Source organism: Podarcis bocagei, assembly GCF_964188305.1.
Source record: "Podarcis bocagei genome assembly, chromosome: 8".
Taxonomy (NCBI): Eukaryota; Metazoa; Chordata; class Lepidosauria; order Squamata; family Lacertidae; genus Podarcis; species Podarcis bocagei.
Window position 1 is genome coordinate 89845118 of NC_138133.1, and position 25329 is coordinate 89870446.

The window sequence follows — 25329 nt, forward strand, 5'->3', positions numbered from 1 at the left end:
GACTTCCTTTATCTTGTACTTGGCCTCCTTATTTACTTCTTATAAACTGTTTCCTTTATGGATAATTATTAAGATTTTTCTAACTATAACTTAAATATCCACAAAGTCTCCTGCAGACATTAATTGAAACAAGTCCAGGTATGTATTTTAGGGCACTGTTTTGTGACGTATTCTCTGAATTTCCCCCATGCTTTTTGAAACTCTTGTCTAGTGTGATCGCTAATTGCCTCCGTTAACTAGCCAGTTCAATATACTCTAACAGTTTGTCTTGCCATTCCATTTTTGTTGGCACAATTTCTTTTTTCCAGTTTTTAGCAATTAGGATTATTGCCGCTCCTGTGGCATAGAGGAATACCTTCTCATCTTCTTTGCTATACCTGTGTTCGTTATCCCTAGTAGAAAAGCTTCTGTATTTTTCATAAAGTTACACTTAAGCTCGTTATACACTGTGTTCCAGAAGCTTTTGATTTTTTCACTGGCAGTCTCCCTCATTGAGCAGGTTGACAGATTTGATTTAAATCACAATTTAAATCACTAGTCAGTAAGACTTGATTTAAATCTTTTTTTTTTTTTTACAGAAAGACTCGTTCTTGCTAGTATAATCTTAATTTTACAACCAGATGGAGGTTTCATTTTGGGGATGATATAAACAATAAAACAATAAACTAAAAAACAAGGAGAGGTGATGAGGCAGCCAGTAAAACGTTAAAAATATAAAATTAGAATTAGGAAGTGGCTAACAACTACTTAAAAGCTTAACGGAAGGCGGGAGCTCTGACTAGGCTGCTGTCTCAGACGCCATCTTACAGGATGATAAATTTTCAGAGTAGTTTTTACTGTTAAGTCAAAAATGACTGATTCGGGTTTGCGTTAGATGACCCTCGGGGGGGGGGGCATTCCAGCCCTACAATTCTATGGTTCAAGTGTGAAAGCACATCTGTATTTTGGGATAATAAGTTTGTGCAGATATGGGGCCAGAGAATCAAAATGGAGAGGTGGAATATGAACATACCAAGGGCAGAATTTCCTTATAGTGGCCAGGTTGTTCTGATGTTCGATATCTTTTAGACGTTGGCCAATTAGACTATTTGCTTTAGCAGGGCCCATTTTATGGATCAATGATCTCGTTAGATAGTAAAATTCATGTTAGATTGCTGTTTTGGTGTTGTTTATAAAAGTCTGGAACGGATTGATCTGTTTTGCATTACTTTCTATGGGAAAGTGCGCCTTGGTTTTGGAACGCTTTGGTTTTGGAACGGACTTACGGAACAGATTAAGTTTGAAAACCAAGGTAGCACTGTATATCTGTTTCTATAAGCTTCGGATTTGATAGCAGTTTTATCACTGCACCCCTAGGAGGACAGAGTGAAAATGGCAGATCTGGCCTTGAGATCTGGTAGCCCTATGCTAAGATGGCTTCTCAAATGGCCACCAGGAAGTGGGTCGCATCTGAACACAGATCCGAACACAGAGCCCGTCACCAGGTCTCGTTTTTAGCTGTGATGTGTCCGAAAAGGTTGCAGAGGGAACTTTGGCAACAGGACGTCTGGAAGGCACCAATGCCCATATCCATGTTCAGATTCGGGCAGCTTGACGAACATTTCTTGGTGATTCTCTTTCTGACAGTCAAGAAGCCTTCAAAATGGAAAGGGGAAGAGAAGGGGAAAGCGTTATTCTACTGGCCTCACCTGGGTTGCAAGGAGAAAACAGTTTACAGGTTAATGTGAGGAATAAAAAATGTGTTGCTTTTTTCCAGGGACCAAAAGGAAAAGGTTGCTTGCTTGCCTTTTCAAAAAGTCAAATGGTTGCTCCAGTTAGACAACCGTGGACTTGCTTAAAACTTTAGAAGCTTGTGGTTAGAACACCCGAAAAACTGGGCAGCTTGCAACTTATCTGTATGTGTGAGCAGATGTAGAACCCGCTCAGAACGTGGCTTTATCACTTGAGTCAATGTGTAAAACGCCTGAAAGCATGAACAATGACCGCTCCCCACATTAAATGGGGGGCGCCCTTTGCGTGGTCATGCACAGCCCCCTGGACCCTAAGCGGCACCATTAATTAGCACAGGCTTGGCTTCGCCTTCCCCAGGTGGGATACCTGGAGGTCAGATTATCCGGGATCACTGTCTACTTTGTTATTCACTTACTACTTCGGCACCATAAACGCCTAAAAAGTTTTACCGCTTAGCCCACAGGAAAACATCTATTACTTTGTTTCAACTATAGATTTATTATACAGTGGTACCTCGGGTTACATACACTTCAGGTTACATATGCTTCAGGTTACAAACTCCGCTAACCCAGAAATAGTCCTTCAGGTTAAGAACTTTACTTCAGGATGAGAACAGAAATTGTGCTCCGGCGGCGCAGCAGCAGCCCCAATTAGCTAAAGTGGTGCTTCAGGTTAAGAACAGTTTCAGGTTAAGTACGGACCTCCGGAACGAATTAAGTACTTAACCCGAGGTACCACTGTACTTCTATGGACTTTCAAAGATTGACAGACATGTGTTCATTTGATTTCAAACATATTAGAAAATTTACAAGTGTACACATTTTGTTTTTGTTGTACCGAATTATGTCTATTATGCAATAAGAATTGCAGTGCGATCTAGTATACTGGTCATTGTGTTGCTTGTGTTGTTTTGTTTTGCTAGTTGCCCAATCCTGCCTGGGGAGGTGTTGCCAAGGTGATCAGGCCAGGTAGGGGGAGGGACTACCTGCCCACACAATAGGGGAGGATCTTACCTGGGAATCGTCAGTTGGCTCCAGAGCTTCTCCCACCCTACCCACCCTCAGTTAAGACCTCTTTTGCAGGTTAACCTTTTCTCCACAGGTACGCGGGCGCTGCTACGTCAAGGTCGCTGTTAAAAGGCCGGAAAGGAATTCTCCTGCATTGGCAGGTTTGCCTTTTCCATAAAAAACGTCACAACTTTGGCGGTATCAGGCATTGGGCGGAATCCTTTAGCCTATCTTCCCTAAATGGGGGTGGCCGTGTAGCAGTGACCATGTCCCCCTTCTCTTTGCGGCAGCGATTCCCCGTTAAAGGGGATGTTTTAGGGGAGGCATTGGCCGTACACCTAGAGGTCGTCATTGCTCTCCCCTGCGACGGCGGCGTAACGGGGGCGGGCTCTCTCTGCTTGAACATATGTTCTCCAGAGCCAGCCCATCCCTCCCACACACTTTGGATAACCCTGATGTTCCCCAGATCCCCGTTGGGGGACTGGGAGGGATAAACGCCCAATGCCTGAGCCAAGGTCTACCCACATCTGAAACATAATAAAGTTGTGGCCAATTTTAATCCCATAGCATGTTGCCTTGAGTCGTTATTCTACACGTGGGCCGCCCAGGGTTTGGGAGACTCCGCCTGTCCACGCAAAAATAATCATGAGTGGTGGTCGTGAAATTCAGAGGAATGGGAGATGACAACAAAGGCATGGATTTTAGTATCTTAATTACTGTATTTTTCGCTCTATAAGACACACCAGACCATAAGACGCACCTAGTTTTTGGAGGAGGAAAACAAGAAGAAAAATATTCTGAATCCCAGAAGCCAGAACAGCAAGAGGGAGCGCTGCGCAGCTGTTCTGGCTTCAGGGATAGCCGTGCGAAGCCTCTTCAGGGCAGCGGGATGAAGGCTCCCCCTGCCCTGAAGAGGCTTCGTGCGGCTAAGCCAGAAGCTAGAACAGAGAGAGGGAGCGCTGCGCAGCAATCCCTCTCGCTGTTCTGGCTTCTGGGATAGCTGCGCAGCCTGCATTCGCTCCATAAGACGCACACACATTGCCCCTTACTTTTTAGGAGGGGGAAAGTGTGTCTTATAGAGCGAAAAGTACGGTAGGTGGTGGTGATAGGCTGTAAACCCTGCACGCCCCAGCCAATGGGGAGCAGAGAAGGGAACCTTGTATTCGAGGATCAGTGATATAAACTTATGTTTTGCTGGATTTGGATGTGCCTGATTTCGGGCTCCTGTTCTTGCAAGAATGCTGTTGCAATCAATAAATTCTTTGCATTTCATATCTCACATTTAACTAAAGTGGCTTAGCACCGGTTGCCCAAAACTGCAGGAGGGGAGCTCTTGCACCCAGATTCCCATTGGGGCATCTGGTTGGTCCCTGTAAGAGGATGCCGCCCTAGATGGCCCCTGATCCAGCAGGTTCTTCTCATGTTTTTATGTGCTGGATAAAAACAGGCCTTCCAAAACCACTGCCCTGTTTGCCCCAGTAGTAGATGCGGGGAAACCAGCAATCTCCTGGGCTAGGCAATTAAAAGCTTTCCATTGCTGGTGGTTGGTGGGGCAGTCTTAAACAGAAAAGAAGGGTTCTTCCACAGCCCTGTTACCTTGAGCTGGAATTTGGCAAGGATTGACAGTTTCTGCAAAAAGGGCTAGATTTCAGGGCAGGACACCAGGATCTCAGTTACCAGGTGGGTCCCAAATGCCATCCCTGCTGAGAATGTTTGTTTGTTTGTTTGTTTGTACAAAGTAAATAAATAAATAAGAATAAAAATGTGCACCTCACCACCGAGACCATTCCATTGTAGCTATCCAACCTCCCACAATTTTAACACCTCTTGCGATGGTTTGACCCCTTCCCTTTTTAACAATACAAAATCTTTCCAGATTTCCTCAGAATCATTTCTCCTGCATATTCCCCGTCTTACCTTAATGGCACATGTTAATTTATCATTACTAGCTATACCCCACACCTCTTTATACTATTCTTCCATTTTATATTCAGCTTGCCCCTTCCACTTCCTAGCTATAATAATTCGTGCGGCTGTCAATAAATTTGTGAGCAAGTCCTTCATAGCCTGCAAACCTTCCACACCCATCGTAAATTGATACTAACACTACCTCTGGACTTTCGGTCAGCTTTAACCCAGTGATTTCTGTTATCTCCTTAAAAACCTTTTGCGGGAAAAAATATTGTACATATTTACACGCCCACCACATGTGAAGATAATTCCCTGTTTCTTTGCATCGATCCTGGAACATTCTGCCCGAAAAGCACATGACCAAATGTTGCTTTGTTGAATCCTGACAAGACAGAAATGCTCTTTTTGGGGGACAGGAGGAAGGCAGGTTTGGGGGACTCCCTGTTCCTAAAGGGGTAACTGTGCCCCTGAAGGACCTGGTGCACGGCCTGGGAGTCATTTTGGACTCACAGCTGTCCATGGAGGCACAGGTCAATTCTGTGTCCACGCTGTTTATGAGCTCCATCTGGTACGCAGGATGAGACCCTCCCTGCCCACGGACTGTCTCGCCAGAGTGGTGCATGCTCTGGTTATCTCCTGCTTGGACTACTGCAATGCGCTCTACGTGGGGCTACCTTTGAAGGTGACCCGGAAACTACAACTAATCCAGAATGCGGCAGCTAGTCTGGTGACTGGTGAGCGACCGCCGAGACCACATAACACCGGTCTTGAAAGATCTGCACTGGCTCCCAGTACGTTTCCGAGCACAATTCAAAGTGTTGGTGCTGAACTTTAAAGACCTAAACAGCCTCAGACCAGTATACCTGAAGGAGCATCTCCACCCCCATCATTCTGCCTGGACACTGAGGTCCAGCTATGAGGGCCTTCTGGTGGTTCCCTCCCTGTGAGAAGCCAAGTTACAGGGAACCAGGCAGAGGGCCCTCTCGGCTGTGGTGCCCGCTCTGTGGAACGCCCTCCCATCAGATGTCAAAGAGAAAAACAACTACCAGACTTTTAGAAGACATCTGAAGGCAGCCCTGTTTAGGGAAGCTTTTAATGTTTAATAGACTATTGTATTTTAATATTCTGTTGAAAGCCATCCAGAGTGGCTGGGGAAACCCAGCCAAATGGGCGGGGTATAAATAATATATTTATTTATTGTTGTTGTTGCTTTCGCTGCAACATTTAGAGCTTAAAAAATGGGTTAATTGTCTTGCTGAACTGGAAACCTGCTTTCAACTTACCAATCCTGAAAGAGGCGACTGTGGTCATACAGTGCTTGTCATTCTCTGAGCACTTGACGGCCTTCAGGCAAGACCAGTTGCTGGACGATGGTTCGCACGTGAAGCACCACAGCGGGTGAACTGGGGAAAGAATTATTGAATTAAAGTAAAAGCATGTGATGATACATAGGGAGAAAGATGTGGGACATAATACAGTGGTACCTCAGGTTACATACGCTTCAGGTTACAGACTCCACTAACCCAGAAATAGTGCTTCAGGTTAAGAACTTTGCTTCAGGATGAGAACAGAAATCATGCGGTGGCGGCACGGCGGCAGCAGGAGGCCCCATTAGGTAAAGTGGTGCTTCAGGTTAAGAACAGTTTCAGGTTAAGAACAGACCTCCAGAACAAATTAAGTACTTAACCCGAGGTACCACTGTAGAGTGGTACCTCTGGATCCGTTCTGGAGGTCTGGCCGTATCCCAAAGTTTTCTCAACCAGAGGACCACTTCTGCACATGCGTGAGCGGTGAAACACTTCTGGGTTTGCCACTTTCGCAACCCGAAGTTTACGTTACCCGAGGGTGACATAACCCAAGGTTCCACTGTACACAAATGACAGGCTGGGAGAGGCTATGGAAAGCAGGTCTGAAATTTACGGCGTGTTCTTTACTGAAAGAAAAAATTATGAAAATGATGTATCGGTGGTATTTGACCCCGGTAAAGTTAGCAAAAATGTATAGAACAAGTACCAATATACGCTGGGAATGTAAAGAAAAAGAAGGTACTTTTTGTCATATGTGGTGGACATGTAACTAAAAACATTTGGGAAATGATATACAGTACAGTGGTACCGCTCGGATGCTACTAGCCCAGAGATGGAAGGAAGAGACAGCCCCGACCAGAGACGAATGGCAAATCAAGTTGATGGACTATGCCGAAATGGCAAAACTAACTGGGAAGCTCAGGAATCAAGAAGACAAGAATTTTTAAAAAGAATGGGAAATGTATATAATTGAGTGCTTTTTTCTGGGGGGACCCAGGGGGGTGAATACCCCTAAACATTTTGTGAATCTTTGTACTTTTGTCCATTTACTGTATTTATTTTTCCTGATTTGAACTATGAAATGGTGATTTTCTCAGTCAAAATGAGAGTACCCCCTAAACATTTTTTTAAGAGAAAAAAAGCACATTTATAATGTATATACAAAATCATTGTAAACAGGTCAAAAACATTAGCAGGATTGTAAACACACTTGTAATGTAACAGAACGTACAGATAATTTAGGAAGATGAAAAACTGGAGACTTGTTGATATGCAGTTGAAAATAGAATCAATAGGACCTGTGGAAGGGATGGCAGGAAGTCAGGAGATTCAGAGTAATCTTGATAATTAGATTGGGAATTGTTTTTGTTGTATGTTTATATTTTGGAAAATCAAATAAAAAGTTATTTCAAAAAAAGAATTAAAGCAAAAGCATTTAAGGATGAGTTACAGCCGCTCTGTGTTTCTCCACCAGCCCAGAAGATCCCCAGAAATAGAATAGACTCGCTGTCAGGGGTTCAGGAGCAGAGGCGAGGGCAAGGGAGGAAACAGAGAGCGAGGGGGAGGAGTCCGAAGGAAAGATGAGCGATGACGACGACCCGAGATCTCCGAGTCTTTCCAGTGAATCGGAGGATTCACAGAAAGGAGCGCCAGTGGCCAGAGCAAGGGGGGAGGTTAAGGGGACACCCCAGGAAAAAGGGACAAAAGGGGGTTCAGAGAGCAGCAGTTGGAAATCGGGGCCAACGTCCCCAACAGAGCACAGTGAGGAGGAAGGGCGCCAGGTATCGGGATCCAGCGGCTCGCCGCAGGGGGGAGGGCATGAGTCAGGAGTGGCCACACCTCCATCAGGGAGCGAAGGAACGGTCAAGCGGAAAGTGAGAGGTTGGGCGCGCGCGCCAAGTTCAAATGCACAGGAAGGCGGCAGAGTAAGCAGCCCGGAAAGGGAGCCAGGTCCTAAAGCCCGCCGCAAGGAGACAGAAGGGTCCGGGGGGTCAGCGTCAGAAGAGTCCAGGAAGGAAGAGACCACGGGGGGCAGAGGGACCCAGAGAAGGAGGGGAAGGCGGAAAAGGTGGAGTAAGGCGAGGTTATTAAGTTGGTGTACAGGAGGCGGGGACTCAGACGGAGCTTCGCCGGTCTAGCTGATAAGACGTAGGGCTGCATGCAGCTGTTTGAAATTGGAAACTGTAACTCAATAAAGACTTTTATAAAGTGAACGCTGGCTAGCGTGATCCTCTGTGAGCTAGGATCTGGAAGCAGCCCTGACACTCGCGTTTCCCACCCATCCTTGCTGGTGGTCCAACACTCTCTTGTCATAGACTAGCCACTAAGACCTTTCCTCCCAGACCTCAACACCAATATTGTTATAGATGCAGGTAAACCCTAAAGGTAAAGGTACCCCTGACCATTAGGTCCAGTTGCGGACAACTCTGGGGTTGCGGTGCTCATCTCGCTTTACTGGCCAAGGGAGCCGGCATTTGTCTGCAGACAGCTTCCGGGTCATGTGGCCAGCAGGACTAAGCCACTTCTGGAGAACCAGAGCAGCGCATGGAAACGCCGTTTACCTTCCTGCCGGAGTGGTACCTATTTATCTACTTGCACTTTGACGTGCTTTCGAACTGCTAGGTTGGCAGGAACAGGGACCGAGCAACGGGAGCTCACCCCGTCATGGGGATTCGAACCTCCGACTTTCTGATTGGCAAGCCCCAGGCTCTGTGGTTTAACCCACAGGGCCACCTGCGTCCCTAAACCCTATAAATTAATAAATGCTAGGGTTTTGATTATTTGTACTACAAAATAATTGAGCTCTGGGATGATGGGAGTTGTAGTCCAACAACAACTGGGGACTCACAGGTTGAGAAAGGCTGGCTTAGTGGGATGAGGCTCCCAGACAAAGGGGTCATTTGTTCCTTTTCTCAGAGACTGTACCACGAGTCCTTGTGTTGCCCTTTTGCTGCACAAAATCCTATTTGAGACGGAGACTTGAAGAAGAGTTGTTGACTTGTAGAGCTGGTAAAGGGACCCCTGACCATTAGGTCCAGCTGTGACCGACTCTGGGGTTGCAGCGCTCATCTTGCTTTATTGGCCGAGGGAGCCGGCGTACAGCTTCCGGGTCATGTGGTCAGCATGACTAAGCCGCTTCTGGCGAACCAGAGCAGCGCACTGAAACCTTCCCGCTGGAGCGGTACCTATTTATCTACTTGCACTTTGACGTGCTTTCGAACTGCTAGGTTGGCAGGAGCAGGGACCGAGCAACGGGAGCTCACCCCGTCGCAGGGATTCGAACCGCCGACCTTCTGATCGGCAAGTCCTAGGCTCTGTGGTCATCCAATCCCCTGCAATATAGGTCCGCTGACAGATGGCCTGACAGATCACACACACACACACTTTCTACAGTATCAGAGACTTATCGTAGTGATCTGGGTTTTACGACATCTTTGCTAGGAATGCTAGCAAATTCCTGCCATCCACGCAGGCAGGTGAGCTGGGCTGAGCTGGAAACGATTATCCCCATCCGTGCCTGAGGCTGGTCTGCGTTTCCTGAAAAACAGCCCAATTCCACCGTTCTTGGAATTAAGAGGGACTAGCAGCTTGTGCTGTCAAAGCTGGGGAGGCTTACCTTCATTTGTGCAGAGGAGCAGCACACAGAGAGGGACAAGGAAGCAGATCTTCATCTTCAAGGGATCTCCTTTGCCTTGAACTGGATCCTCTAGGGCTGATCATAAACTTTTGAGGTGTGCCAGGGCGATCGGCTGAGCATCTGTACTCCTTCCCAGCTGGAAGGGAACGTCTGTGAACAATGGAATGTGGGAGGGTGACTCACAGGTGCCGTGCCTTCGGGAACAGCCCATCGCCAGGAGCAAGTGTTGCTTCCAGAAATCATTTGTTGCCTCGGCCCAGTAGACCTGAAGGAGCATCTCCACCCCCATCGTTCTGCCCGGACACTGAGATCCAGTGCTGAGGGCCTTCTGGCGGTTCCCTCCCTGCAAGAAGCCAAGTAACAGGGAACCAGGCAGAGGGCCTTCTCGGTGGTGGCGCCCGCCCTGTGGAACTCCCTCCCACCAGATGTCAAAGAGAACAACAACTACCAGACTTTTAGAAGACATCTGAAGGCAGCCCTGTTTAGGGAAGTTTTTAATGTTTGACCTTTTATTGTGTTTTTAATATCCAGTTGGAAGCTGCCCAGAGTGGCTGGGGAAACCCAGCCAGATGGGCAGAGTATAAATAAAAAAAATACAACAACAACAACAACAATAATAATAATAATAATAATAATTTATTATTTATACCCCACCCATCTGGCTGGGATTCCCCAGCCACTTTGGGCGGCTTCCAACAAAACACTAAAATACAATAAGCTTCTATCATTCTTTGGAATTGTACCTGAAGGAGCATCTGCACCCCCATCGTTCAGCCTGGACACTGAGGTCCAGCTCCAAGGGCCTTCTGGCAGTACTCTCGCTGCAAGAAGTGAAGTTACAGGGAACCAGGCAGAGGGCCTTCTCGGTGGTGGCGCCCTTCTTGTGGAATGCCCTCCCGGCAGATGTCAAGGAAATAAACAACTATCCAACTTTTAGAAGACATCTGAAGGCAGCCCTGTTTAGAGAAGTTTTTAATGCCTGATGTTTTATTGTGCTTTTAATTCTGTTGGGAGCCTCCCAGAATTGCTGGGGAAACCCAGCCAGATGGGTGGGGTATAAATGATAATAATATAGTAATAGTAGTAGTAGTAGTAGTAGTAGTAGTAGTATTTGTGTCCCACTCTTCCTCGGTAAGGGCTTAGGCCCCTTGTATTTACGGGACTGCCTCGCCTGGTCTGCCCCGCAGAGGACCTTAAGATCCATGAATAACCAGAGTTTAGAGGTCCCGGGCCCTAAGGAAGTCAGATTATCCTTCACCAGGGCCAGGGCCTTCTCAGTGATGGCTCCGACCTGGTGGAATGCTCTGTCCCATGAGACCAGGGCCCTGCAGGATTTAACCTCCTTCCGTTGGGCCTGTAAGACAGAGCTATTCCACCTGGCCGTTAATTTGAATTCAGCCTGATCTTTTATTCCCCTTCCTTCCCTCCCCCTCCCTTTTTTATGAAGATTACCCGCTCTGGGATCCCACAGCTAATTCTCCCCTGGTCTCCTCACTGGCCCAAATAGGACTAACTTAGCCAGCTAGCGCTGGTGATCATCTAATGTTTATTGGATGGATTTCCCCCCCTAAATTGATTTTTGAATCCTGAATTTATTGTTATTCACGTTTCATACTGTATTTTATGCTGTTTTTTGTTGCATCAATTAAGTGTTTTAAATTTGTTGTTAGCCGCCCTGAGCCCGGTTTTCTGAACCGGGAAGGGGTTGGGTATAAATAAAAATTTATTATTATTATTAGGGGTCAAAGTGTTTGAGATGGCTTCCACAGCATTTGGTCTAATTCCATAGAATTGTAGAGTTGGAAGGGGTCCCATGTGTCATCTAGTCCAGCCCTCTGCAGTGCAGGAGTCATGGCTAAAGCATCCTTGTTGTGTTACAAACACGGTGACTCGGGACTCTCAGCTTCCTGTGATGAAGGGCTGAGGATTGCAGAGGTCGTTTTGTGGTATTATGGCAGAGGATGAAGCTTTTGAATAAATGTGTTTTTAATTAAATATAGAAGTGTCAGCTCCCACAGGCCAAACAAGTGTCTTGATTCAGTATAGTTCAAGGCTGCTTTCAAATCTCGTTTTTGAAATGTACCAAAAAAAATGTAATAGCTTTGATTTAGGCTGTGTAATTATAAAACACACATGCTTTGGGTATGTTTCATGATTGACTCAGTAAATATGCTATCCTTATTCACTGGCAAGTGTGACATCTGATTAAAAAAGCAAATTTTTATTTCGTTTTTTCTGGTTGTTGTTTTTGGTTTTTTTTTTGCTATACCTGCCTGTCGTTATTAAAACTCAACGAAGATAAAAAATAAAATTAAATAAAATGCCCAGTAGCACCTTATAGACCAACTAAAAAAAGCTTATACGAAAGCTTATACCAGAACAAACTTGTTGTTGTTTAGTCGTTTAGTCGTGTCTGACTCTTGGTGACTCCCTGGACCAGAGCACGCCAGGCACTCCTGTCTTCCACCGCCTCCCGCAGTTTGGTCAAACTCATGCTGGTAGCTTTGAGAACACTGTCCCACCATCTCATCCTCTGTCGTCCCCTTCTCCTTGCGCTCTCCATCTTTCCCAACATCAGGGTCTTTTCCAGGGAGTCTTCTCTTCTCCTGAGGTGGCCAAAGTCTTGGAGCCTCAGCTTCAGGATCTGTCCTTCCAGTGAGCACTCAGGGCTGTTTTCCTTAAGAATGGAGAGGTTTGATCTTCTTGCAGTCCATGGGACTCTCAAGAGTCTCCTCCAGCACCAGAATTCAAAAGCATCCATTCTTCGGCAATCAGCCTTCTTTATGGTCCAGCTCTCACTTCCATACATCACTACTGGGAAAACCATAGTTTTAACTATACGGACTTTTGTTGGCAAGGTGATGTCTCTACTTTTTAAGATGCTGTCTAGGTTTGTCGTTGCTTTTCTCCCAAGAAGCAGGCATCTTGGGAGAACAAACTTAGTTGGTCAATAAGGTGCTACTGGACAATTTTTAAATTTTTTTATTTTTATTTCGACTGCGTCGGACCAACACAGCTACCTACCTAAAAATTAAAAAATAAAGAATTTGCAGGAAAGGAGCTCCAGGTGATAAAACATTTCATCGTAGCTGTGACTCGGAGCCTCTATGGAACCTCCATGTTTAGGAACAGTGTATCTCTGAATGTCGTTTGCCGGAGGGGGCGAACAGGCAGAGAACCCTCTTGCCTTGATTCCCTGCTTGGCGCTGTTGGGCAGCAGAGGCTGGCCAGCTGGATCTTTGGCCTGATCCTGCGCGGTTCTTTTTTTATCATACATTTTTATTAGTTTTAAATATAATCATACAATTTTATCCAAATTTTACCTAATTTTAACAAAATACAAATTTTGACTTCCTTCAACTTCTCTGGTAATCATCCATTTTTACCCTTCAATACGCATTCCTTTAGTTGCATTGCCATTTGTCTTCCCTCCCCTTCTATTTTCTTTCAGCAATACCTCTTAGAGTTTTACAGTGCTTCTTGAAACCCCACTAGCGTTGTTTGTACCTCACATATATTTTTCAGATAATCTACAAATTTTCCCCAATCCTCGATGAACTTTTGGTTTCGGGCATATCTTATTTTCCCGGTCAGTTTATCCAGTTCCGCATAATCAGTCAATTTCATTCTCCATTCTTGAATCGTCGGTATTTCCTCTTGTTTCCATTTCTGAGCCAGTAGAATTCTTGCTGCCGTAACTGCATACTGGAAAAGCTTACAGTCTTTCCTTCGAATGTCTTTACCTATAATCCCTACAAGAAACGCTTCTGGTTTCTTAACATCTTTTGCAATTCATTATATATTGCTTCCCAGAAACTCTTTACTTTCTTACATTCCCACCACATATGCGCAGTTCTTCTTATGACTCCTGAGATGACCCAAAACCACAGGGCTTTGCATAACTGCACCCCGTTGGAAAGGTCAGCAGGTGTATTGTGATGCTGCAGAGACCTTGCACACCTCTGAGGTGCAGTTACTGGAAAAACCACTCCTGCAACTTCCACAGGGCAGGGCAGGCATCTCAAGCCAGACATTGCTCTTCAGTCATCCACATTATCCCAAGACTAGAAGTCGAAATCAGTGGTGTGATCATGGTGGGTGAATAAAGCAACCACTCAGGGTATTTTGAAATTTTGCAAATGTCGACTCCCCTCTGGAAAGAAAAGAATCGGAGGCTTCAGATTTCAATCCGCTTTAATATTTGAACTTTTGCGCATCGGCTGTAATTTTTATTTTATCTTTTGGTAAGAAGCTTTTGGGGACGCAGGTGGCAAGTGGGTTAAACCACAGAGCCTAGGGCTTGCCGATCAGGTCAGTGGTTTGAATCCCCGTGACGGGGTGAGCTCCCGTTGCTCAGTCCCTACTCCTGCCCACCTAGCAGTTTGAAAGCACACCGGTGCAAGTAGATAAATAGGTACCGCTCCGGCGGGAAGGTAAACGGCATTTCTGTGCACTGCTCTGGTTCACCAGAAGCGGCTTAGTCATGCTGGCCACATGACCCGGAAGCTGTACGCCGGCTCCCTCGGCCAGTAAAGCGAGATGAGCACCGCAACTCCAGAGTCGGCCCCGACTGGACCTAATGGTCAGGGGTCCCTTTACTTTTACCTTTTAAGAAGTTTTTGAGACTGCTGGGTTTGTCTAGCGTTTTTACAATTGAGCAGCATTTAGGTTTCCTAAAGTAAATGAATAAAATAAAAGTCGCAGCCCCAATGAAGAGATGCCTCCTTTCAGACCAGGACGAAAGGAGAGATCCCATGAGGTTATTTCAGGCCATTCCGTGAAACTGACAGGGCGTGGATTCAGGAGAGATTGAAGAAAGGATCCCTTTGCCCAGCTTCGTGACTTGCAGAGAGTTTTGTTCATGGGAACATAGGAAACTGCCTTATAGTGAATCAGACTATCCATAGGAACTTAAGGAGAGGATGGATGGGGTATAAATCATCATCATCATCACCATCTCCTGGGTGATGTGGATGTAATTAGGTAGCTGAATGTGCATGCATACTCTGCCCATTTCCCATCCACTCTGTGCAGCCCTGGGCACTGGCAACCCATGTTATGCCACTGAAGCCATGCAAGCTTGAGACCACCACTGCCCTCCTGCAGGAGTGAGTTCTGCAGGTTACCTACGCGCTGTGTGAAGGGCTTTCTTAGGAGAAAGGAGTGGGAAGCGAGGATGCTGGCACAGATCGCAGTGCATGCGTTGCACTCCTTCCTTGCATGTGTCTTTTGGCATCAACCAACCATTTATTTCCTGGCAAACACAGGCTCGAAGGAACATGCCATAGGCACGTGACAATTTCTCGCTCCCAGCAGTTGCAACTGGTTTCACCTCAACAGGTAACATTGCACAAGGGAAGTGTGAATAGCTAAATCAAATCAACACCAAACTTCTCTTTCTTCTTTCATTTATTTCCCCCTGCTTTGGAAGAACATCTAAGCATGACATGATTCTGCTTTTCTTCTGTCCCAGTGCTCATAGGATGCTCACCAGCATCCTGCATAATACACTGATTTACCGTATTTTTCGTTCTATAGGACGCACATTTCCCCCTCCAAAAATTAAGGGGAAATGTGTGTGCGTCCTTTGAAATGCACTTAGAATTCAATTTTCCAGCCCCCGGTGCCCCCTAATGAATGTGATCTATAATTTTATGCCCCCACAAATAGAAGGAGAGAACAATCTGGGTGAAAGTTCTTTGCCCGAAGCTTCAAGGTCCAACCCAGAGAATTGCGCTGGCAAGAGGAACCACGATGGCAAGCAGCTCCACGTTGCCAGGCCTCGTTCTGGCCGCTCCGTTCCGGTTGCAAAAGTCTCTCTGGCAGCAGGATGTGGAAACGCCATGCTGCTTGGTTTCGGTGCATTCCGCCGCGCACGTCTTGGAGACATGTGCCGTGCTTGAGGAGCCTTGATCAACGAAGAAATAGCAAGAGAGAGAGAGGGGAGTTAAGGAGAAGTCTCACCCATTCCTGGTATGCTGTTCTGGCTCCCCACATCCTAATCCATAATCAATAGGCAACCTTGCAGCCTGTGACCTCGTCTGAGAACGAAGGGATGTTGGCATATGTTGTTGCTAGGAAACCCAACCCTACCCAGAAGACTTAATCCTACTGAGAAGTTCCAGAGAAATGTGATCATGCGTTCCAGCTGTCCCCATTGACAAGGATATTCCCTGTTTCCTGATTCAGTGGTACATCGGGTTAAGAACTTAATTCGTTCTGGAGGTCCGTTCTTAACCTGAAACTGTTCTTAACCTGAAGCACCACTTTAGCTAATGGGGCCTCCCGCTGCCGCCGCGCCACCGGAGCACAATTTCTGTTCTCATCCTGAAGCAAAGTTCTTAACCCGAGGTACTATTTCTGGGTTAGCGGAGTCCGTAACCTGAAGCGTATGTAACCTGAAGCGTATGTAACCCGAGGTACCACTGTACAGTCATACCCCATGTTACGTTTGCTTCAGGTTGCGCGTTTTCAGGTTGTGTCCTGCGGTGACCCAGAAGTACCGGAAAGGGTTACTTCCGGGTTTCGCCACTCGCGCATGTACAGATGTGCAAAATGACGTCACACGCATGCGCAGAAGTGGCAAATCACAACCTGCACGTGCGCAGACATGCAGATGTGGGTTGCGTTCCTTTCAGGTTGCTCCGGAACAGATCCCGTTCGCAACCAGAGGTACCACTGTAACTCTCCCTGATGAACCATTGATTCTACTAGCAAGAGGTGGGTTCTGCTGTAGCAGGCCAAGACCCAGCAAGGGAATATGACTCTGAGCTTTCAGGGAGTTTTTAAAGTAGGTTTCTAGCCCTTGTAGAAGGAAAGTTAGGAAGCAAAAGGTGTAGGCACTATTGGCAGCACCTGCCTACTGAGAAGTGAGCTTGCTCCTCACCCCCTTGTAGTGGGACATAGGAAGTTGCCGTCTTCTGAATCAGACCATTGATCCATCTGGCTTAGTATTGCCTACACTGACTGGCAGCTACCGGGAGATGCTGGCAAAGAGTGAACCCGGGACCCTTTGCTTGCAAAGCAGATCCTCTACCAGCAAGCTATGGCCCTTACCCAGGTTTTTAACCCAGGAATGGACTCAGTGTGGTCACTGGCAAGTGCGATAGAGAAATCTAAGGAGTCGTACACACATTCCAAGGAAGATGTGAGCAGCTTCCAAATGAGCCAAGATGTCCCTTCTGCAGACCATGAAGAAGGGGCCTCTGGTTCATTGGTAGTTGCTGTTTTTTCATCTTCCCTCATACAGAAGTGGTTGTTGTACAGGCAAACTAGCCGAGAAATCCAGAATTTTAGTCCAAAATTCCAAAACATAGAACCAAAGAACAGAGTGCATGTTCATACAAAAAAAGTTGTTGTTGTTGCTGTTACTACGTAAATAAATTTTTACAGTGCTTTTTTTCTTTAAAAAATGTTTAGGGGTACTCTCATTTTGACTCAAGAAAACCACCATTTTATAATTCCAATTGGGAAAGGTAAATACAGTAAATGGACAAAAGTACAAAGATTTAGGGGTACGCGTACCCCTGCATCCCCCCAGGTAAAAAAGAACTGAATTTGTATACCAATTTTTCTATCCGTAGATCTCAGGGCCGTTCACAACATAAAATTACAATATAAAAAACACAAAATACATAATAAAAACAAGAACAAAAGGAAACTAATTACTCTGCTAATCCTAATGCAAATAAATCCCATCCATATTGCAAGGACAGCAATGCTAAGGCAGAGAGTGAGAGCGATGCAAGCCTTGCACTTGCGAAATGTTTACAACATTTTTATGGCGACACTGGGCAGGTTCAGTATCAGCTGCCTTGGCAGCTTGCCCCTCTTCCTTACCGCTCATTTCACACGCTGATATTTGATGCAAACCAGCTGCCGGGAGCGTGGCTGCTTTTCCGAAGGCGTGACTCGACTTACCTGTCTCCGATGGCCCAACCGTGGTCTTGCAGTACTTGTCAAGCTCTGAGCACACCGTGGGGATCATGCAGTGGGAGCTGTTGGAATGCGTGGCGCAAGAGTAGCATTTCAGCGAGAGAGCTGGAGAAGGAAGACGAGGAGAATTAATGCAAAAGCCCCTCATCACTCGCAGTAAAATATATTGTCATCCACTAAAGTTGTACCTCCACTGACAGGGGCAGTCTACCCCTATGAGAACAGGATAATGGACTAGGAGGCCTGATCCAACAGCTCTTCTTACACCACTTGGACTGGGGCTATTATCCTGGTCCAACACGCTTGCAAACGCTGGATTCTGACTGCCACGCTCAACCCACTTCTCATTCACCAGATTTCTCCCCGGCAAGAACTCTATCCATAAATCATCACATTTTGCCCTGCCTCCAGGTTAATCAGATTCCAGTGTTGCTCCGTCTCTGAGACTGCCAGATTCTTCCCCGACTCCACTGCCTTTGAAAAGATGTGTGTCGGGCGGAAATTCAACAGGTGAGTCTTTCTCCCACCACACCATCAGGGTTTCTTCAGCTGTGATTCCTGCACTGCATGGGGTTGGACTAGATGACCGCATGTGGTCCCTTCTCAGTCCTACAATTCTACGATTCTGTGATCCACGCTGGGAATCATTTTACTTTTTTTCTCCCTGCCGTGCAGTTCTCAAAGCAAGGCGAGGGATCCTTGCGGCGGTGTGCATGGACAAAGAAAACAGTCTCCTTTCTCACCTTTGCCTGACCAAAGGACGGCAGCCAAAACCGTAACCAGAAGGATCCTCATCTTCTTCTGATGACAAGAGGAAGCTGCTTCGCAGAATATATACAGGCACGCCCTAAATTCAGGTTCGGTCACCGTAAAGTCTGGCATTCACAGGACTGGGATCTAAATCAGGATTGCACCACTCACAATAGCCTCAGCGTTACTTTTAAATAGTTTTCGGGTGTCGCGGTCTTCTACAGTCAGCGCCTAATTCCTGCGTCAAGAGGTGCTGGGATCAAACCTCTCTGGCTATTGCTTGCAAGCCCTTCTCGCTGGTATAATAAAGTCCTTGGAGTCTGTAATTTTTGTTGTCATCGCCATCATTATCCTCATTCTTTCATCGCTTTTTACAGTGGCTCGTGCAAGGTAAAAATAGAAACATAATGCACAGAGGCCAATATAAAAATACAGCAATAAAACAAGACCTAAAGCGCTCGTCCCAAAATAAAAAATGAGAAAATAATGAATCCTCTCTGGAGAGGAATGGCAAACCAAGCTGTTAAGACTACTCCGAAATGGCAAAACTGACTGGAAAGCTCAGGGACCAAGAATTCAAAAACTTCCAAGAAAGATTGGGGAGGGGGGTTATAATTTATTTAGGAGAGCGCTGTAAGCAGATGAAAACATTAGCAGAATTTTAATCTCACTTCTAATGTAACGAATACTATGGACAATATGGAGAGATGGAAAATATAGATTATGAAATGCAGTTGCAAAAGTTGACAATAGGACCCATGGAGGGGAATGGGAAGTCTCTAGATTCAAAGTAATCTTTTTATTTGTATTTGGTTTTGTTATAAATTCATATTTGTAAAATCAAATAAAAATGATTTCCCCCCAAAAAAGGAAAAGAATGAGGAGCCCGGACAGAGGCTGAGGGCAGAACTGGTTAACATCCAAATCAAAGGCCAAAGGCCTGTGGGTTTTGTCTGCTGCCTCACAACTGACAATGGCGGAACCGGCATGCTGTCCTGGGGAGAGCATGCACAAGTGTGGGGCCACCACTGAAAAGGTCCCGTCTCAGGTTGCCTCTTTGTGCGCTTCCCTCAAAGGCAACATCGTGGAGAAGGGAATTGCTCAGGACTTTGTGTTGACCATGACCAGGGACCGGTCTCAAGTAGAATCAGGCCCCACTCAGGCTGCAGGGCACATTTCTGCTCTTTGCAATGAGTTTGTGTGTGTCTATGAATTGATATAGCTACATGTGTCACATGTCTGTTTACATTCCAGCACAGTATGCTGGGAACTTCCGTTGTGTGTATTGCTTTTGCATTTCCCGTTCTGAGACGACACGAGAGAGAGACATGTTTCTTTGTCCTAATTTATGATTAATAAATCTGTAGTTGTAGTATGCTTCCACAAGCCTCACGCCTATTCTGTGCCGCAGTTCTCTCTGCTGATAGCGTGCCCTGGCTTTGAAGCCCGGGTTGCTGATTTTCGTCAGAGCACGGGCCGATGGATGGAGACAGCTGGGTCTTGCCAGCTGGCCTCTCGGCCCTCTGCATGTCGACAGGTTCTTCCCCTCCCTATTCAACAACAACCTTCCTGCAAGGTAGGATACGCTGAGAGCGAGTGACTGTCCCAAGGTCACCCGGTGAGCTTCACGGCCGCAGAATTTACACAGAAGTAGACTTACAACGGACTTTTCCTAGTTTGTGGCACAGTAGTAAACAGCGCTCCCAAATTCCAGCCAATTTTTGGTTCTGTAAATAAAGATCACCTGGTACAAAAAATAAATTCTTGAACTCTATTGCTTTTTGTCACTGCAGTGGTTTTTTTTTTTTCTTCATTCCAGTCAATGTCAACATGTTAAGGTTAAAAAAAAAATGTCCCATGTGTTTTTTCCATTATTATTATTATTATTATTATTATTATTATTACTACTACTACTACTACTACCTGACTTGCTGGGTTTTTAAATTTAATTTTTACACATAGAACAAGCTTCCTGCTTTTAATTTTCATGCACAACCCCATGAAGGGCTCTAAACTGGGAAGAGAGTTTACTGACACTCAAGGAGACTCGACACCCAAATAAGGCAAAAAGTATTGATGGAAACCAAAGAAATGTAAGATTTTGGAGCAAGTTGCTCCCACCTTTGTTTTCAGCACACACATTTGAAAAACCCAAAGTCTGTCATAGACAAAAATACTCATATTTTAATGAACAGCTTTCCAGGCAACTTAACATCAAACAAGCCATAAACAATCCCTCACCCAAGAACCTGAGTTCCTTGAATGTGACTTTAGAAAAATACTAGACTCCAGAGCACTTCTGAGAAGCCGGAATTGCGTTATAAAAGTGGTTCATGTGTGGCAAAAAGCACCAGTTACCATTTTGTATGAAAACAAAAATCCATTTGTAGCACCACACCACCCTCAATTTGTAGGAATACACAAGCAAACTAGAAGTAATATTATCAGGATTGTGGCGTTGTAGTATTATTCTTCCAGTAGAAATCTTTGAACCACCCACCACAATAACTTTGAAATATTATTTAAGAGTTCTCTTCAAGGATAATCTTCCACTCCAGACTGACAGCACAAACCTTTGAAATCACCCTGTTCCCCTCAAACCCCAATTTCATGGTGAATGTTGTGCCTCCAAACAGGAATTTTCTGAACAAGGATGCCTTCTTAAATCAAACCACAATGATTACACTGAAATTGAACCAAGTGCTGTAGGTTTGTCAGTACATAGTGTAAACCAAAGGGTGTGATTTCAAGTGACAGCCACCAAATGCTCTGGCAGGTAATGGTGGCGTCATCCCAACTTTTTCATAAACATAACTTCTCCTGCCTTCTGGCACAGTAGGTGGCAATTTGGGCATTTCTTCCTGTGGGTTTTGGAGGAAATTTGTTGTTTCGAAGGACTCACCTGTCTGCTCTCCATCTTTGCTCAAACGCCTAGACCCTTTTGACTACAGATACAGTTGCTTGCTTCAACGTATTCCCTAACACATGGGTAGGCAAACTAAGGTCCGGGGGCCAGATCTGGCCCAATCGCCTTCCCGCGGATGGTCCGGGAATCAGTGTGTTTTTACATGGGTAGAATATGCCCTTTTATTTAAAATGCACCTCTGGGTTATTTGTGGGGTCTGCCTGGTGTTTTTACATGAGTAGAATGTGTGCTTTTATTTAAAATGCATCTCTGGGTTATTTGTGGGGCACAGGAATTTGTTCATATTTTTTTCCCAAAATATAGTCCAGCCCCCCACAAGGTCTGAGGGACAGTGGACTGGCCCCCTGCTGAAAAAGTTTGCTGACCCCTGCCCTAACAGGACCCAGGAGCTTTCAAAGCACAGCCAGAGATTCCCAAACCTGCAAAATTCGTGAAGCAAGGCATGGGATGAAGAGCATCTCTGATACAGAGGGCACAGACTAGATTAGGAAAACTTAACCAAAGCCAACACTTGCAAAGCGAGATATGTCAAGCCTTTATTTGTTATAATTGTGATGACTGAGAGACCATTTAAAGGCTCAGGAACCCATTGCAGGTGTTATGGGTTGAATAGCTACTGCACCTTTTCACAATATTCTAATTTTCTGAGATTGTTAATTTGGGGTTTTCATCAGCTGTACGCCATAATCATCACAATTATAACAAATAAAGGCTTGACATATCTTGCTTTGCATGTCGTGAGTCTCTCTCATATATTAGTTTCACCTTTTAAGATGAATTACTGAAATAAATGAACTTTTCCACAATATTCTAATTTTTCAAGTTTCACCTGTACAATGGCTAGAGATACCTTTACTGTATCAAAGCATGAATTGGCTTAAATCATAATGGCTTCCCTCAAATAACCCTGGGATTATTATCATTATTTTCAATGTTTACAGACACACCTCGTCCCCACTGCAGAACTGTACAGTCAAACCTCGGACCCCTGTTTCAGAATGTTTTGGCTCCCAAACGCCAAAATCCCGAAAGTAAATGCTCCAGTTTTCGAACATTTTTCAGAAGCCAAATGTCCAACACAGCTTCTGCTGAGTGCAGGAAGCTCCAGCAACCAATCGGAAGCCGAGCATCAGTTGTCGAACATTTCAGAAGCCGAATAGGCTTCTGGAGCAGATTCCGTTCAACAACCGAGGTTCGACTGGATCTGCTCAGGTCTTTTGAGGAGCAGAGGGAGCCACAAGTGGGGGAAATCAGTTTAAATCTGTGCTGCAGAAGGGACCAAAGAGCCATAGCTGTCAACTTGCAGATTTGAAAATAAGGGACCGGCAGCCTTGAAAATAAGGGACCAGCAGCCAAAATAAGGGACCTGCAGCCTCACCTGTTCCAGGCACTCCAGTCTTCCTGTCCTCCTGCAGTCTGGTCAAACTCATGCTGGTAGCTTCGAGAACACTGTCCAACCAACTTTGTAACCAGAGGTTCAACTGAATAGAATCTGAATCACATGCACCACAAGGCCTATGCAGCCTCAACTTAAGATGGCTCCCCGGCCTGGCTTTGCACTGCAAAGTTTGCAGCAGCACGTGCAACAAAATGGCGTCCAGCATTCAAAAACCCTCTCAGCTTGCATTAACTAGCCACACACAAGGCATGCAAGCTCCACCCCCCAGTCGTTCTTAGACTTCTTATTGGGTGAGCAACGCAGCCAAGCAACACAGTTGGAGCCTCCCTCCTCCCTGGCCAGCAGGGAGGGAGGGAGAGGAGCTGCTTCCTTTGAAATTTAAGGGACATCATTTAAGGGACATCCATCAATAAGGGACAGCAGCGGGACATGGCGCTGGAATAAGGGACTGTCCCTTCAAATAAGGGACACTTGACAGCTAAGCAAAGAGCCCCCTGTTGCAGCCACAGAGCCCCCAAGAAGAGACTGGCAATTTGGCTCCCCATCTTAGACCTCTTTGCACAAAACACAGGCACCACGCCTTCCTTTAGAGATGTATTTTTTGCTTGCAAAAGAAAACAAACGGTCACAACGAAGGCACGAAAATGAGGTAGCCGGGATCTCCTCAGAATACAAAATCTTCGTCTGCCATATCTATCGCCCACGCAAACTTTTCCCTCTGGGTCTTGTTAAAAATCTTCTCAATGGGAACGCAAAACCTTTTACACCTGTGGGCAGAAAAAGCACGTCAGCGTGCCTTTTTGGTATCGAAGCCGCGCCTCTTGGGCTTTGGGTTCAGATCTCACACATCCCCCTGCTTTGAAAACAGCTGCAGTGGTTGGAAGTTAATTTCCGGGCCCAATTCAAGATGCTGTTTGAAGCCCCAAATAACTCAGGTCCCGAATAACTGAAGGGCCGCCTCCTTCCCTACAGACCCTCTCAGGTGCTGAGATCGGGAGAGGAGGCCCTCTTGGTAGTTCCTCCACCCTCAGAGACTCAGAGGGTGGTGGCCCAGGGGGACAGGGCCTTCTCTGTGGTGGCCCCTAAGCTGTGCAACTCCCTCCCTACAGAATTGCGCCTGGCACCTTCATTGTACAGCTTCCGGAGGATGCTGAAAATGCACCTCTTTGCCCTGGCCTTTGAGGTGTATGTTTTCAGGATCCTGTGACTGTATGCTGTTCCAAACGATTTTTAATATTGCGTTTTAATTGTTGCAACCCGAACCCTGGGACTTTAGGGCGGAGGGCAGGCAAATCCTAGCAATCATGACCGGGCTTCCGCTTTTGCACCAAACACACAGCAGGACCGTCCTTCCCCAGGCATGTCAACCCACCAGGCCACACTGATCCGCGGGTCCAGGTAATTCAGCTTCGAGGTGCCAAGAGCGATCTGCTTGTTCTCCTCTTTGTCTGTGGCTTGCAGGACCAGCTTCTCCAGCTGCTCTTCCAACTTCTCTACGTGCTTCTGCTTCTTTTCTAAAGCGCTGGTTCGGAAGAGAGGCACCGCGCACGTGAGAACGCAACAGGGACCGACAAAGCAAGCCGCTAGTCCTCATGGTTCGCTACCAGAATAGCTTGGCAGTTGCTGCTCTGTTTCCTTATTAACATTCCAACTGTGCCCTCTGTCGCTGTAGTCCAGGCATAGGCAAACTCGGCCCACCAGCTGTTTTGGGACTACAGTTCCCATCATCCCTGACCACTGGTCCTGTTAGTTAGGGGTGATGGGAGTTGTAGTCCCAAAACAGCTGGAGGGCCGAGTTTGCCTATGCCTGCTATAGTCTAAGATTTCAGGCTGCCTGCCTGTTTATTTATTTAACAAAACTTAAAGGTAAAGGTAAAGAGACCCCTGACCATTAGGTCCAGTCATGGCCGACTCTGGGGTTGCGGCGCTCATCTCGCTTCATTGGCCGAGGGAGGTGGCGTACAGCTTCCGGGTCATGTGGCCAGCATGACTAAGCCGCTTCTGGCGAACCAGAGCAGCGCATGGAAACGGCGTTTACCTTCCCGCCGGAGTGGTACCTATTTATCTACTTGCACTTTTTGTGCTTTTGAACTGCTAGGCTGGCAGGAGCAGGGACCGAGCAACGGGAGCTCACCCCGTTGCGGGGATTCGAACCGCCGACCTTCTGATCGGCAAGCCCTAAACTCTGTGGTTTAACCCACAGCACCACCCGCGTCCCACTAACAAAACTTATATACCGCTTAATTGTAAAAACAAACCGCCACCCCAAAGTAATTTACAAAAATAAAATACCTTTCTAATTTTGAAAGGCAAGTTACAGGACACGCGAAGAGGCCTGTGAAATTGTGGACATGTGGACATGGCATGAGGTTCGTAACATTTTGCACAGCAAGCTTGGCTGGCAGCCAATTTAGGATAGATGAAAAGGAGGGGTGGTATTCATAAAACACAGGCTTAATTTCTGGAATTCAATCTGCTGAGTTGTGGCAAAGAGCGCTGGCTTAGACGAAGGAGGAAAGGTCTGCTAACAACCATGAAGGCCATTATAGAACCTCCAGCGTCAGAGGCATTATACCTGCTGGGAAGCAACAGCAGGGGAGAGGGCAGTGGCTGCCTTCATACCCTGCTTGCTGGTTTCCTGGAGGCATTTGGCTGGCAGGGCACTGGACCAAAAGAGGCCATTGGTCTGATCCAGTATCCTGGCTCTCCTTTTGTTTTGTTTTTCT

General features: G+C 46.2%; 3 protein-coding genes across 4 annotated transcripts in view; all 3 read right to left on the minus strand.

The window, feature by feature from the left end:
* Positions 1–808: 808 nt before the first annotated feature.
* On the minus strand, positions 809–9850 carry LOC308593096 (lymphocyte antigen 6E-like). The gene is made up of 3 exons (XM_081205334.1): positions 9573–9850; positions 5933–6052; positions 809–1635 (listed from the first exon to the last, which is right to left on the minus strand). The coding sequence occupies exons 1-3, from the start codon at positions 9625–9627 to the stop codon at positions 1478–1480; spliced, it is 333 nt and encodes a 110-aa protein (XP_081061460.1). The 5' UTR covers positions 9628–9850; the 3' UTR covers positions 809–1477.
* A 5332-nt stretch (positions 9851–15182) lies between these two features.
* On the minus strand, positions 15183–18886 carry LOC308593061 (lymphocyte antigen 6E-like). Its single transcript, XM_081205282.1, has 3 exons — positions 18272–18886; positions 17514–17633; positions 15183–15501 (listed from the first exon to the last, which is right to left on the minus strand). The coding sequence occupies exons 1-3, from the start codon at positions 18408–18410 to the stop codon at positions 15305–15307; spliced, it is 456 nt and encodes a 151-aa protein (XP_081061408.1). The 5' UTR covers positions 18411–18886; the 3' UTR covers positions 15183–15304.
* A 4298-nt stretch (positions 18887–23184) lies between these two features.
* TOP1MT (DNA topoisomerase I mitochondrial) overlaps positions 23185–25329 on the minus strand; it is a 34962-nt gene continuing 32817 nt past the window's right edge. For both annotated transcript variants that reach the window (XM_081204584.1, XM_081204585.1), the window contains 2 exons: positions 23976–24125; positions 23185–23370 (listed from right to left, as the gene is read on the minus strand). In XM_081204584.1, coding sequence (XP_081060710.1) covers positions 23268–23370; positions 23976–24125 — 253 coding nt within the window. In that variant the 3' untranslated portion in view covers positions 23185–23267. The remainder of the gene's footprint in view (positions 23371–23975; positions 24126–25329) is intronic.

Coding starts and splice junctions, on each gene's coding strand:
- LOC308593096 (XM_081205334.1), bottom strand. CDS start 9,627: ATGAAGATCTGCTTCCTTGTCCCTCTCTGTGTGCTGCTCCTCTGCACA. Junction 6,053..9,572: donor GCTCCTCTGCACAAATGAAG/GTAAGCCTCCCC, acceptor TTCTTTCCCCAG/TTCACCCGCTGTGGTGCTTC. Junction 1,636..5,932: donor AGTCGCCTCTTTCAGGATTG/GTAAGTTGAAAG, acceptor TCCATTTTGAAG/GCTTCTTGACTGTCAGAAAG.
- LOC308593061 (XM_081205282.1), bottom strand. CDS start 18,410: ATGCCAGACTTTACGGTGACCGAACCTGAATTTAGGGCGTGCCTGTAT. Junction 17,634..18,271: donor CGTCCTTTGGTCAGGCAAAG/GTGAGAAAGGAG, acceptor TTCCTTCTCCAG/CTCTCTCGCTGAAATGCTAC. Junction 15,502..17,513: donor GGTTGGGCCATCGGAGACAG/GTAAGTCGAGTC, acceptor TCGTTGATCAAG/GCTCCTCAAGCACGGCACAT.